The sequence below is a fragment of the Mesoplodon densirostris genome, chromosome 4 (genome assembly GCF_025265405.1).
Source record: "Mesoplodon densirostris isolate mMesDen1 chromosome 4, mMesDen1 primary haplotype, whole genome shotgun sequence".
NCBI classification, from domain to species: domain Eukaryota; kingdom Metazoa; phylum Chordata; class Mammalia; order Artiodactyla; family Ziphiidae; genus Mesoplodon; species Mesoplodon densirostris.
Window position 1 is genome coordinate 108506045 of NC_082664.1, and position 15383 is coordinate 108521427.

The 15383-nt window shown below is 37.1% G+C and overlaps 1 protein-coding gene across 5 annotated transcripts in view; it reads left to right on the forward strand.

Moving 5' to 3' along the window:
• The window catches only part of MEF2A (myocyte enhancer factor 2A), a 172112-nt gene that overhangs the window by 127140 nt on the left and 29589 nt on the right, over positions 1-15383 (forward strand). For all 5 annotated transcript variants that reach the window (XM_060096904.1, XM_060096908.1, XM_060096906.1 and 2 more), the window contains 3 exons: positions 424-643; positions 1387-1446; positions 15139-15326. In XM_060096904.1, coding sequence (XP_059952887.1) covers positions 424-643; positions 1387-1446; positions 15139-15326 — 468 coding nt within the window. The remainder of the gene's footprint in view (positions 1-423; positions 644-1386; positions 1447-15138; positions 15327-15383) is intronic.

Below are 15383 nucleotides of genomic sequence, written 5' to 3' on the forward strand. Positions count from 1 at the left end.
ATCTCCCAATAGAAATGTAATGTTACTAAACTGATTTACATTTAAGTGCTAATTTATGCTTTCTTGGTAACAATGATGTATTTTATAATGTGTAAACTTGACAACACAACTTTAATATCAGGTTCTGACCTCTCATTTTCATCTCTGAATATTTGAAATACATAATATATACATTATACTAGTACATATGTATTAATATATAAAAAATGGAAATTGGAAATGTTCATGTTAAACATTCTCATGTCCAAATATAATTGTAAAGAAAATAGCTTAAACCTGCAAATTGATTTAGTAAGAACCTATCCCCATCCTCTGCTTTTAGTAACTAGTGTTACCTTATCAAATTAAAGTTCGTAAGTTATTAAATTTAATATTGATGAAAATGAAACTAATAGTTTTCTCTTCCTTTTTCTTGATTTACAGCCCGGTTTGCCACCTCAAAACTTCTCAATGTCTGTCACAGTCCCTGTGACCAGCCCTAGCGCTTTGTCCTACACTAACCCAGGGAGTTCACTTGTGTCCCCGTCTTTGGCAGCCAGCTCAACATTAGGAGATTCAAACATGCTCTCTCCACCTCAAGCCACATTACATAGAAATGTATCCCCTGGAGCCCCTCAGAGACCACCAAGTACTGGCAGTGCAGGTATGTCCTGATATTTATTCTTCCCGATTCTTTAAAAGAAAGAAAAAACTAATTGCTAACATAAACAGTTTCTTATTCTGCTACTCTTAATTTTATTGCTTTGATGAGCAAGAGTCACTACTACATAATTGCCTCCATTTTAAAGTATTATTTTGAAAATCTGTGGCTCTAGCCTTGTACTAGTCTTTGTGGAACAAATAAAGCTTTCCTTATCCTGGGAAAGCTTTCCTTATCATGGGAAAGCCATACTAGACAGGCGGAAAATTTATTTAAGATATCATAGGCAAAGGTTTAAAATTGAGTATGAGCCATTCATGTTAAAAATGTGGAGAGATGACTCACCTGATTGGAGTTAGAGCGTTTTCTCCATCTCCCCCTGTCTGATTTGTTCATTAATTCAGCAGAAATTTTCGGTGTATTTACTGCATCACTGCGTGTAATGCAGTGTCTCCTCTCCCATTATTCCTAGATTTTATAGCACTCCATTAGCACTCTCCCCATTCTTATCAATATGCACCATTTGGTATTGATGCACAAGAAGGCAGATGTGTCCAGAACTTGATAGGCGAGTGACTGTATATTTGACTACATCATATTACACGTTAACACCAAATTCAAACTGGGCTAGTTTTTATTTTTGTGTTTTTTAGGAATGGAGTGAGAGTTACCTCTGTTCAATTCCTTGTTATTCAGATAAGGAGAGCCAATTCACATTCCCTCTCTCCTCTCTCTAATGTTGTTAGGTGGGATGTTGAGCACTTCAGACCTCACAGTGCCAAATGGAGCTGGAAGCAGCCCAGTGGGTGAGTGAATTCCTACTGTTTTACTTTGTAGGCATCTGTCCTATCTGAGATAAAAGGAATATTTTCCCTCAAACAAGGCCTTCTACCAAATGAAGAGGAAAATATGGGGATATATGACTAGAGTAGACATGTCCCTTTGCGCTTTGTTTAATTAGTGCTTTCACTAATTAATACTTAACATTTTTTCATATCCCCATGTTATTCCTCATACCTTGGCCCTACGTTCAGTTACTCATTCATTCAATAAATATTTATTGAGTGCCTCCTTCATAGCAGACATTGTTCTTTTCTAAAGACTAAATTGCCTTAATACGATTTTTACATCAAGACAGTTTCTTAAGGAGAAGCTTTCTGTGTCATCTGTCCTTACCAGAGTTAGACTGTTAGCAGACTGCTATATCTTACAGTTGTGAGAAATGTTTTCAGAGAAATTGCAATAGGAAGAAACGGTGGGCCTACTTCTAGAGACACAAAGAGAATTGAGAAGTTTGTCTCTGAAGGATCTGTTTTGGTAGTCACATGTAGAGCATTCACATTTTGTCGTGGTTGCTGCCAGATTGGCTCTTTTGCTTTGGGACCCCTGCCAAGATGACTAGCAGTTTAAACATGTCATAAATGTGTCTGTCTGCCTAGCCCTGAAGTGCTAGTAAAGATAGATTGTGATCTTAACATTACAAAAACATGGCATGTATGTCAAAGAGTCACAAGAATAACTGTATCCCTTTGGATTACCATCACATTTAGTCGTCTTGGTCTCTTCATCTGTGATAATCACAGTTATCATCATTTTTATCTGAAAACAAGGGCAGGAATTCCCTCCCTGCTTCTAGCTATTGTGTGTTCAAAGAGACATCTGAAAACAGATCACTTATAGGAAAAATTCCCTATTACATATATTCAACCCATTTATTCCAAAAATATGAGGAGCTTCTGCCTTAAGAAAATTTTAGAGATGATTGAATAATTTAAAATGATGAGAAAGAAATAAATGGACATTATTGAGTGAGACAAGTTACAAAACATTTAGTGACCTAAAGTAGGAATAAATATCTAATTGTATCTGTCACTGTATTAATTGCTGTTTTAATGGAATTAAACAGATAAGACCTGTTGTGGGATATTTTATTAACAGATAATTAAATGTGGAAAAATTCATAAAGGTCTTACCAGTTATACATTAGTACTGCTATCCTTGTATGTGTATTTACTAATATTTATAGTTTATTTCTTTTCAGCTCTATTTTAGTTGTTTGTGTGCCCATATACTCTTTTTATATTGCATTTTCCCATATGCTTTTTTTAAAATATTTTGTTTTGGCTGCATTGGGTCTTCGTTGCTGCGTGTGGGCTTTCTCTAGTTGCAGTGAGTGGGGGCCACTCTTCGTTGTGGTGCGCAGGCTTCTCATTGCAGTGGCTTCTCTTGTTGCGGAGCATGGGCTCTAGGGGCGCGGGCTTCAGTAGTTGCAGCACACGGCCTTAGTAGTTGCGGCACGCGCGCCCTAGAGTGCATGGGCTTCAGTAGTTGTGGCGTGTTGGCTCAGTTGTTGTGGCTCTAGGGCACGTGGGCTTCAGTAGTTGTGGCTCGTGGGTTCTAGAGCACAGGCTCAGTAGTTGTGGTGCACGGGCTTAGTTGCTCCACACCCTGTGGGATCTTCCCAGACCAAGGATTGAACCTGTGTCCCCTGCATTGGCAGGCAGATTCTTAACCACTGCGCCACCAGGAAAGTCCCTTCCCGTATGCTTTTATTCTTCCAGCACTATGCATCTTGCTCTCCCTTCTGCTTTGCACCCTGGTTATGGCTGGAATTAATCATTTCTGTTTTATTTAATGTTAATTTTGACTAGCTCTTGGTGTTATTTCCAAAGTTATTTTTATTTAATGGGGTTTAACTATTTGAAGATTTCTAATGTGTTTTCCCTTTGCCTTTATTTTTTTTTCATACCTCTGGCTTGATAAAAATGGCTCTTCCTCCTATCAAACAAGTGTTTCAGTTCTCTTTTTGTTCTTTTTTGGATTTTGTACTCTCCACACTTCCCTAAAGCTTTTATACTATTCTTTCTTATCTGCCGTGCAACTATAAATCTAGACTTTGTCTTTACTCAATTTTCTGTGTTCCCTTTGGTAATTGCAGACTCAGACTTTGTCATCATCCTAATTTGACCTTCTACATATAATCTAATCCTGTTGCTTTTATTTCTTTTTTTAAATTCATCTTTCTTCATTTGTAAGCTTCCTTCCCCCCTTTCTAGACCCTCAGGTCTGGAAGGTCACATTAGTCACACTCCTCAGATCATGGCACATATTCAATGGTTTGCACAAAACATCTCTCAGAATGTTACTCACTTTTCCCTTTATACCTCTATTCCACTCCCATTCCCTTCCTCTCCCCGCACCCTCCATTCCCCAGTCATAGACAACCATTTTAATATGTTTAGTGCTAATAGTGTTAATAATCACATTAATGATCATGATTAGTGAACATGAATTTTTATAAAAATTTAAGATTCAAGTAAGTATTAAAATATTTAAGTGCTTAGTGAGTTACTTAAAACTCTATTTCTATTACTGCATACATACAGAGATAAATCTATTTCTTTTTTTTTAACACCTTTATTGGAGTATAATTGCTTTACAATGGTGTGTTACTTTCTGCTTTATAACAAAGTGAATCAATTACACATAATAAATATGTTCCCATATCTCTTCCCTCTTGTGCCTCCCTCCCTATCCCACCCCTCTAAGTGGTCACAAACCACCTAGCTGATCTCCCTGTGCTGTGCGGCTGCTTCCCACTAGCTATCTATTTTACGTTTGGTAGTGTATATATGTCCATGCCACTCTCTCACTTTGTCACAGCTTACCCTTCCCGCTCCCCATATCCTCAAGTCCATTCTCTAGTAGGTCTGTGTCTTTATTCCCGTCTTACCCCTAGGTTCTTCGTGACCTTTTTTTTCCCTTAGATTCCATATATATGTGTTAGCATACGGTATTTGTTTTTCTCTTTCTGACTTACTTCACTCTGTATGACAGACTCTAGGTCCATCCACCTCACTACAAATAACTCAATTTCGTTTCTTTTCATGGCTGAGTAATATTCCATTGTATATATGTGCCACATCTTCTTTATCCATTCATCTGTTGATGGACACTTAGGTTGCTTCCATGTCCTGGCTATTGTAAATAGAGCTGCAATGAACATTTTGGTACATGACTCTTTTTGAATTATGGTTTTCTCAGGGTATATGCCCAGTAGTGGGATTGCTGGGTCGTATGGTAGTTCTGTGATAAATCTATTTCTCGTAACAATCTTATAACACAATATAACCTCAGACTTATATCAAGATTGAATATCTTGATTCTTCACTGATTCATACTCTTATATACCTATTTAACCTGTGCTAGATGTAATTCTCCTTGTTTGGATTATATCCTAGATGACATTTTTGTTATAACTGCTTTTTAACATGTGCCACCTCAGAATTCAGTTTCAACTAACTAGACATCGTGTATCACTTAATTCAGATACCAAGTGGAAGTAATTGTTTTTGTGTAGTACTTACAGCATGCATGGGTTTAAAGTTTTTCTTGCTGTAAATTTTCCTCCCCGCTCCAAAATAAATGGTCTGTCATAGGTATTTTAGAAGTGGGGTTTTTTGTTTGTTTGTTTGTTTGTTTTGGCTGCATTGGGGCTTCATGCTGCACGCGGGCTTTCTCTAGTTGCAGCGAACGGCAGCCACTCTTGGATGTGGTGCATGGGCCTCTCATTGCAGTGGCCTCTCCTGTTGCGGAGCATGGGCTCCAGGCGTGCCGGACTCAGTAGTTGTGGCACATGGCCTAGTTGCTCCGTGGCATATGGGATCCTCCCGGACCAGTGTTATTTTTTTGCGAAGAAGGTTAAATAATGTATTTTAGCCCATTTTCAACAATGGTGCCATTTTGGTTTAGTAGTTTGGAAAAATAGTTTAAACTCAATTTTATGCCTAAAATCTTTATGAATGAAAAGATTAAACATTTTTAAATTCCCATAGAAATTTAGAAGAAAATATATTAAGAGCTGTGGATATGATTTCTTATCTACATTTTTCAAAGTATGTTTCCTGGAACCATATGAAAAGAAGGACTTACCTATGTGTTTGGCAAACCTTGTGCTAAATAAAACTAAACCAGTTTCTTTACTGGAGGACTTACCAGAGCCTTTAAAATGCTAACCTGTTTTGTGAATCTTTAAACATATGGTTACTCAAAGCTATTTCACAGTAGAACCCTTCATTTTTATTTTCCTCATGAAAAAGCATCTTTCAGAATTAGTGTCATATAAAACATATTTTGGGAAAGACAGGTCATTTGGGCAGACTTGGTCATTTGGACCAACTCTTTTTCTGAGGACAACTAGAAATCCTAGGCAGAGTATTTTTTAAAATCTGCTTGAAAGCATTTCAGAGCTAATAAGATAATGAGGAATTACTGGCTCAAGATCCAGGGAATGACAAAGACAGAGACTCAGAGAGGTGAACCCAGCATTTATGGCTGCTTTTCCTAGGTGGTAGTGGCCACTTCCACAGTGGATTGCTTAAAGAAGCTGAGTATAATAGCCTCAGAGACATAGGGAGACAGAGGGATCAAAGTTCAGGGCCCACAGAGAACTGGGAGGGCCTAGTATATTCTTCTCACTTTGGATTGAGTCCCCAAAAGGCTGGACCCTAGAAGTAGCATGAATCAGAGGTTATCAGTCCCTCATAGTAGATACATCTCCTATTTGCATCATCCCACTTCTTGAAGTTAGATTGTGGTGATATATTGTTAGGGTCCCCAGGATGCCTGGGAAGGCAAATACTCTTTAGAAAAATAATATAAGGGTAAAACACCATCCCAGGCCTTATTATTTGTACTTGACATACCAGCAGATTACTAACTAGGCACAGTCAGGAGCAGTACAACATAAATGAAAGCCTGCAGAAAAAAATGGACAGTAGAACCTGCCTCCTGGGAACTCCAGAACTTGGAGTTATTAGGCACAGACTTTGACTTTAACATAACAATATTTACTGTACCAGGAAGATACAAAAATAGATTAAGAATTTTGGCAGAGAACTGGAAACTTTAAAAATTGACATTTTAGACTAAAAAAAGTAATAGTATTAAGAACTGACTGGATGGGTTTAATAAATTAGACAAAGCAAAAGTGAGAATTGGTGAACTAAAAGATAGGAACAATATTCAGAATTTTTGAGACATAAAAGAATGGGTAATTCAAAAGAAGAGTAAGACCTAAAGGATACAGCGAGAAGGTCTAACATACTTAAAATTGGAGTCCCAGAGGCAAAAAGAGAGAAAATTGGCCAGAAGTGGTATTTGAAGAGATAATCACAGAATTTTCTAAACCTGACAAAACACATCAAGCCATAGATTCAAGAAGCCCTTTAGAACCCATGTGGGATACAGGTAAAGCTGTGCTTTAAGAGAAATTTAAGTCTTAATGTGCATGAGGACACAGACATTTCACTAAAGAAGCTATCCAGGTGTCTAATAAATGTGTGAAAAGATGCTTGATTCAGTAATCAAGGAAATGCAAAATTAAAACCACAGACAGCATTAGGTACCCACCAGAATGGCTAAAGCAAAATAGATAATACCAGGTGTTAACAAGGATATGGAAAAGCTCAAACTCTCATACACTGATGATGGCAGTACAGATTGGTGCAGTCATTTTGACATTATCTACTAAAGTTGTAAATATGTGTATTCCATGACCCAGCATTTTCTCTCATACTTATATGCTAGAGAAATGCATATATGCACCATGAGCACCAAGAGATATGTAAAAGAATGTGCGTGGCATTATTTGTTACAGCCAGCATGTAGAAATAATTCAGATTTCTGTCAGTAGTAGAGTGGATGAATATGTGATAGTACCTTTATGTGAAGTAATACTGTACTGCAATGAAAATGAAGGAACTATAGCAGTAATCAACAACATGGATGAATTTCACCAAATACAAATGAAAGAAGATAGATGCCAATACTAAATGATTCTATCTACATAAAGTTTGAAAAGCAGATGAGCAAAGCTATACTTTTAAGGATGTCTGTGTAGGTAGATGGTAAAACTATAAAAAACATGAAGTTACTGTAAAAGTCATGATATATGCCACTTTGGTAGGTGGAACAATAGGAGTATTTTGGGGGCCCAGTTATAGAAACTAGCAATATTCTTTGGGGTTCTGGGCCTCCCTGGTGGCGCAGTGGTTGAGAGTCCGCCTGCCGATGCAGGGGACGCGGGTTCGTGCCCCGGTCCCGGAGGATCCCACATGCCGCGGAGCGGCTGGGCCCGCGAGCCATGGCCGCGGGGCCTGTGTGTCCGGAGCCTGTGCTCCGCAACGGGAGAGGCCACAGCAGTGAGAGGCCCGCGTACAGAAAAAAAAAAAAAAAAATTCTTTGGGGTTCTATGGTTACATGGTTCATATGATAAATCCTTGATCTTTTAAGTTTTTGTTTTGTACACCTTTCTGTATATGTATTATATTAAAAGTTTTTAAAATAAATATAATACTTTGATATAAAAAAGTAATTATAATCACAAATGTGGAGGCACTTTTAAAACTATGAGAATGTAATGTACATTGTAGTTATACTATTAATTCTGAAATCTAGAGAGAAAAAAGTTCACACACACATACATTCACACTCACAAAGATTTGGCAGCCTTTTGAATCTTTGAACATTATTGTCTGCATTGGCAGCTAGATATGCAGCTTCATCTTGAGATCATGAAGCGAGTCAGTATAAAAGGACAGACCAACAAGCTGAGGATGGCAAAGTGGAAAGCTGGAAAGACTGTGGGTCCTCTGTGTTGAGCTGTTGAAGGCGCTGAGCCTGCAACCACTTTTCCCCAAGTTTTATGTGAGATAATAGATTTTTCTCATTCTTAAGAGAAAAAGTGAAATAAAATACAGGCCACATCTAGGGGAATATTTGATAAATGAATAGGCATTTAATGTACTTAAATGTACAATCCAAAAAAGAAACCCAACTAGTATTTTAAAAATTGAAAAGCATGTTCATCGTTGATAGTAATCATGAGATTCCAATAAAAATGCAAAAAAAAAACAACCCCACCTAGTAATTGCCAACTATTACCACTTTTTGTTGTGACATGGAAAGCTGATGAAGGTGGGTGAAACTGATGATCTAGTTATGTGTTTATGGAATTGGAAATTAGTAACAGTCGTTCTGGAAAGTTTTTGACAAGATGTTTCAGTAGTCATAAAAACCTGTTTTCCTCTAAGCCTAGTAATCCCATTTTTAGGAATCTCTCCTAAAGAAATCAATCAGACTATGTAAAGGTTCACTGCAACTTTATTTATAGTAGGGAATACTAGGAAAATATCAACATATTCAACAGTATAAAAATAAAGTAAATTAAAAATTTCAACTGAATTCCAATTTTTAGTTGATTTAAAACTATGCAAAAAATATACACATGGAAGATAAAAGGAGAAGAAATCCAAAATGATTATAATAGTTATGTTAGAATAGTGGAAGTATGTGATTTCCCTCCTGTTTTCTAGTTTCTGAACTTTCTGTGATGCTATATTGATATGGTACATCTATAGTCATAAAATTATTATAGTAAATTAGAGCATTCATTTGTTCTTTTCCTTGTAAAGTGATTTTTTGTATTTTATCTATGTTATTGTCCAAATAAAACCTGCTAGTTTTGTATGTATTGTAAATTGTATATATCTTTCATGGAGGCAATCTGCTTATTGCTTATGGTTTACTAGGTAAATTTCTCTACTGAGAATTTACATTTAATACTCAGATAATACTGTAATTCAGATGACTTTGGGAACTCTTTTTAACTTTGGGCCTCTTTTCAAAGATCAAGCATAATGTAAAATTGCCCAAATCCAGCAGTTTAACTTTTTTAAAAACATGTTGAGAAAGAAAAAAAAATACACTGGACTAGAAAGAGCTCAACAAGCTCTTGGAGTTGATATGGGTTGAGTGAAGGTAATAAGGATTTGCGTTATAGCAGAGGCAGTGGCAGTTAAAAAGAAGAGATGGGTAAGGAGAAAGGCATTATAAAGAAAGAATAGCAAAGCTTGATAGCTTTGTGAAAGTGGGGATGGAAGTGATGGAGGATGACAGTAGTACAGGTGTTTAAAACAGGTTGAGTTTGAAATGACAGCAGCATATCTGGGGAACAGTGCCCACCAGATAGTTGCATGTGGACTGGAAATTAGGAGACACAAAGCAGAACTACAGATTTAAGAGTCATACTGAGGCAGTGGTTGAAGCCATGGGGATACATGAAGTCTCTGAAAGAGAAGGAGACCCGTAGCCTCTTTGGGGCTGTGTACGTAGGAAGGATTGAGGGGGAATACAGAAGAACCAGGATCTCATGATTGTTTTAGATCATAAGTTTCTAATGGACAGAATCCATGTTGTTCATCATATAGGAATTTCCACTGAGTCAAGTAAATATGTCATCAGTGATTTTAAAACCCATGGTCTTTTTAAATTTTAGAAACCTCATTCACTTCTTTGTACAAATGACATAATTTTATAGACTTTTAAAGTATATTTTTATTTATTTACCTGTTTATTGAATAATCAGCTGAAAGTTTGTCAGATTTTATGAAAAAATTGTCAAATATGATAAAATTAATTCTTGAACCTTGCTTTGGATGAATTTTTCAGAATCTTTTGAGATTTTCAAAATCCTTTGTATGTCAGTTCAACTTCTCAAATAGATGCATAGTAATAGCCCTAAAAGAGTAGTATTAAGAACATGGGAGTGCTTTCCAGCTGCTTCAGTGCAGTATTTCAGATGATACGATATTCTGAAATAGAAGCCAGATTGGTATAATTGAATGACTTGCCTTAGAGCTGTAGGACCATAATTAAGATCAGCTTTGTCAAGTTTCTGGAAGCATTAGTATGCAGTTTGCTTGAAAGCATTTTTGTCACATTTGTGTCAGGGCATAAGTTATCATAAAGCTTGAAAACACATTTTAACAAAAGTCCCATTAAATTGGGTTTATTCATTTAGATTCAGTACTTTATTCCTAAATTTGTACTCTGTGACAAGATGAGTTATATCCTTAAAGTATATACCTCAAAAGTCTATCCCAACAATATCTTCATTTTTGTCATAAAAAATGAACAGGAGGTAAGAAGGCACACATTAGGCAGTATATCACTACACTCCACAAAATAACAAATGGTGCACATAAGATTATCTTGTTTCAATCTGGCAAGTTACCAAACTCTTACATCATCCTGTAATCGTCTGCCGCAGACTCTGACTTTATACTCAGAAATATCGTGCATTTAGGTCCCCTTTCATTCTTGTAATTTGATTCTCATGGGTTACTATGGTACCACGTCTAGCTGAAAAGCATCGTAGATTCCACATGGGAAAAGCACATTAGTGCTTCTTGATAATGCGTTTTTCTAAATTACACCTTTGCATCATCTTATAATGTATTTGAGAGGAAATACTGCTTTATCCTTCAGATTTGGGTGCAAATCAAGTAAATAAGAATCTTCTATATATTATCAGAGAAATTAAGAACACACATTCATGCCATTATTTAAGAGAAGCACTTTTAATTTGTACTTACATTCTACTGGTTTCTGTTAAACCTTCAGGTTTTTGTATAAAATTATTTGATGAGCATTTTATATCCAGATGACTTGCTTAGCAGCTACCTCTGCCCAATTCATGGATGAGCTCTGCTCCACAGGGGATAGCCTAGTGCAGAGCTTGTTTTTTTAACAGCACTGCTTTCTGATGCTTAACAGAGTGCAGGAAATTGCTTTCTGGAGTGTGGAAAAGAGATTCAGCCCAGATTTAATACATACCCCTTCAAGATAATGGAAGCAGAATGCAGGAAATAACCTCATAAGGTTAACTGAAGTATCAGTCCCCACAACAAAATTAAATCACATAATGAATTAAAAATGGTAGGTCACTTGGTAAAAGTTTTGGAGAAAGCAAGAGGAATTGGGTGAGAGTAACTTGGAGGGGGAAAGAAGCACTGATCATCTGGAATCTCAACATTTTGAATGACAAGTGCTGAAGAGATACAGGCCAGTACGCACCTCACTTCTCTGTTTTCTTTGTCCCTTGAAAATGTTCTGGTTAGGATCCAACAAAGTTGATTATATCACATTAGCAAAACATTAATTTTTAGTTTCTCATATAAATAATTCACCTAAATAACATATCTTTTCAAACTCTAATATAAGCAAATATACTGAAGCATTCATTTCCTTCAGCAGAACTTCAAGAACTTAATCTCTTTCTAGTTATATTTTTTAATTTTAGAATTTACATATCTATTCATCAATTGAGCCTATTCGTTATATATTCTGTTCCTGAGAATGTTATAAACTGCCAAACACTATGTGGATTTTAGTGGGTTTAAATATTTCTCTTCCATTCAAGAAACTTTCATAGAATTAAAATGATCTGATAGCCCAGTACAAAAGCTCTTAAACTGAAAAATATGTGCAGTACATAATTGGTTTTTGTCATGAACTCATTGCAGTACTCATTGTACTACATTTCACTTCTTAGAATAGTCTTCTCAGGGTGAGATTTTAGGAAGGTTTTAGGCCAGTGTTAAGCACACAGCAGATATTCAGTTTTGGTTAGTCCCTGCATATATTTAACACAGACATGTATATATATTTGTAATATCTGGTGTCTGGAGAATTCTTTTTTAAAAAAATTTATTTATTTTTGGCTGCATTGGGTCTTCGTTGCTGCACGTGGGCTTTCTCTAGTTGCGGTGAGCGGGGGCTACTCTTCGTTGCGGTGCATGGGCTTCTCCTTGCAGTGGCTTCTCTTGTTGCAGAGCACAGGCTCTAGGCACACGGGCTTCAGTAGTTGTGGCACATGGGCTCACTATTTGTGGCTCATGGGCTGTAGAGCACAGGCTCAGTAGTTGTGGCGCTTGGGCTTAGTTGCTCCGCGGCATGTGGGATCTTCCTGGACCAGGGCTCGGACCCATGTCCCCTGCATTGGCAGGCAGATTCCTAACCGCTGCGCCACCAGGGAAGTCCTTTTTGGAGGATTCTAAAGTTGTCTTTTTTGCTTTATACTGGAAGGAAAAGAACAGAATAAATACAAGTGCCCTTTCCTTGTGACAGTTGCTGAAGCCATGGACTCTGTGCTTATCTGCCCCACCATTCCTTAGTCACACTTTGTTCATTCATACTTTAGTGTATTTTTCTCACATTTATTCATAATGCCTGCCTTTATTATCTTTTGCCTTTTCAGACTGCTTAAATAGTTGATCCCACAAAGTCTTCCCTAATTAAAAGCCCACATGCCTGTATCAGTGCTTTGCTTTCTATTTCCTTGTAAATTTTTTGTGGTTACATTTCATTGTGTTGCCCATATCTTAAGTATAATTTTGACATCTTCATGTCTCTCTGGTGTATGCCTGTTCTTGCTAACTAGGTGAAAAGCTGCTTGAAGACCATGTAGGTTTTTTTTTTAATCCCTTCCTATAACCTCCTCACTGCATAGTGCTCTACACCTAATAGACATTTAAAAGTTTAATTCTAAATTAGGTAGTTTTGTGTTGTAAAGGTAGTTTTGTGTTGTCTGATTTTAGATGGTTGCTATTATTGATGTGTGAATGCTGAGTCACACCCAGAGAATTCAAGAGGCCTCTTCAGCCCTCCAGGAACTTGTAGTTCACTATTCTGAATATTTTGTTTTTGGTCAGCTTGTAATAAACACTAGGAGTGGAATTCTTAAGCCAACAAAGTTTTCTTTTATTCGGTGCCCTTAAATTAACATCTATATACTGTAATAGAGTAGAGTTAGGTACTAAGCACTATTCAAAATAGAATAATAGTAAAGCATTCATGGAATTAAGTCTCTGTTGCTAAAAGTATACCATAAACATGGTAAACTTAATTTTTTATGTTTTGGTTATTATAAAGCTGATGATTATTTTTAAAATATGGAATAGTAGAGTGACCTATGCTGTATTTTCTATGGGCAGTTAACACTACATCTTAAATTTAGTAATTAAATTTTCACAAAATATTTTTAAAATATATCATTTAGTTAACGTTTTCTGTTCTCACCTGCTTTATTTAAGATTTACTTAGAAATCAAAATAGTATATGTAGCCTCTATTTTATAAACGAACATTTATGTTCCCGTATATTGTTACTTTACTTTGTTTTTGATTTATGACATTATCTCCACCATTGAACTGTAAGCTGATGAATAGTAATAGGATACTATCAGTTGCAACTGACAGAAAACTACCTTAATTAGGCTTAAATAGTATAGGGTATTTACTAACTTATATGTAACTGAAAAGAGCCAGAAGTGGTATAGACGATAAGCATGGTAGGGCTTTTACTTCATTTATTTTCAGTTCTCCTTTCTCTGTCAGCTTTTTTCTCATTCTGACTTTCTTCTGAGTCTCAAAATGGCTTGAGAATAAAATGCCTCCCCAGTCACATTTTGAGGAATGCAGCAAGGAGCCTTTCTCACTACCATATAGCAACTGCTTTACCTAGGTTCTGATCACTGTGGTGAGGGAGAATGCCTTATACTCATTGGCTTGGGCCTAAGTCAAATGCCCATCAACAAGCCAGTCTGCGGCAAGGGGGATTGAAGTGGAGTCAGCCCCACCCAAACCACATGGCTACACATGAGGAGGACTAGAATGACTGCAGTATCCATGAAAATAGGGATGATCCCTTACATTAATTTTCTATCTCAACTGGTTCCCAAAAGTACTGTGTATATACAGTAGAACCTATACCACACTGTATCTTTTTCCTTATTTCCTCTCTAAGAAAGATAGACAATTCTTTAGGGAAAGTTAAAAAGTAGGAATTAGTTGATTGAAGTCAGATAAATAACAGATACTTAAAGAAGACCTTAATGGTAGCTAAAGAACAGAACAGGTACAGGTAGAGCTATAAGGAAGAAGTACTTGGTGAAAATAAGGCATTAGAGCTGAGTGCTAAATAAGCTTCAGTTAAGGAGATGCTCTGATACCTAGTTCTGTGCCCAGAACTTAGTAGGAGTGCCTTTGTTGTCATGAGAATGAATGAATAGGCTGGTCTCAGGCATCTTCTTATATATCCCCATTATCTTGGTCCCCAGTTGGAGATGCCCCATTAGAAACATATTTTGTGTTTTAAGTTTCTGTCAGCAGATCCAAGCAGTAAGACTGGAAACAAGTGGCATTAGTCTTAAACTTTATATGTATTTCAGACTTGCTTCACTCTCTTTGCTTATTTTTAAAATATTCAAAGATGACATGGTTAGATATTCATGAGTTTTATTATAAAATTCACTTGAGGGCCTCCCTGGTGGCGCAAGTGGTTGAGAGTCCGCCTGCCGATGCAGGGGATACGGGTTCGTGCCCCGGTCTGGGAGGATCCCATATGCCGCGGAGCGGCTGGGCCCGTGAGCCATGGCCGCTGAGCCTGCGCGTCCGGAGCCTGCGCGTCCGGAGCCTGTGCTCCGCGACGGGGGAGGCCACAAAAGTGAGAGGCCCGCATACCGCAAAAAAAATAAATAAATAAAATAAAAAATAAAATTCACTTGAAACTGGGACTGGGGAAAACTTGCATCATATTTGTACCAGAGTATTTTAATGACTTGTTTCATGTTAATGAATGGTATTTCTTTTTTCCAGGGAATGGATTTGTAAATTCAAGAGCTTCTCCAAATTTGATTGGAACTACTGGTGCAAATAGTTTAGGCAAAGTTATGCCTACAAAGTCTCCCCCTCCTCCAGGTGGTGGCAGTCTTGGAATGAACAGTCGAAAACCAGATCTTCGAGTTGTCATCCCCCCTTCAAGCAAGGGCATGATGCCTCCACTGGTACGTTAAAGCTTTCTTCAATTTCATTCTTTAAAACATGTATTTTATACATAGTGT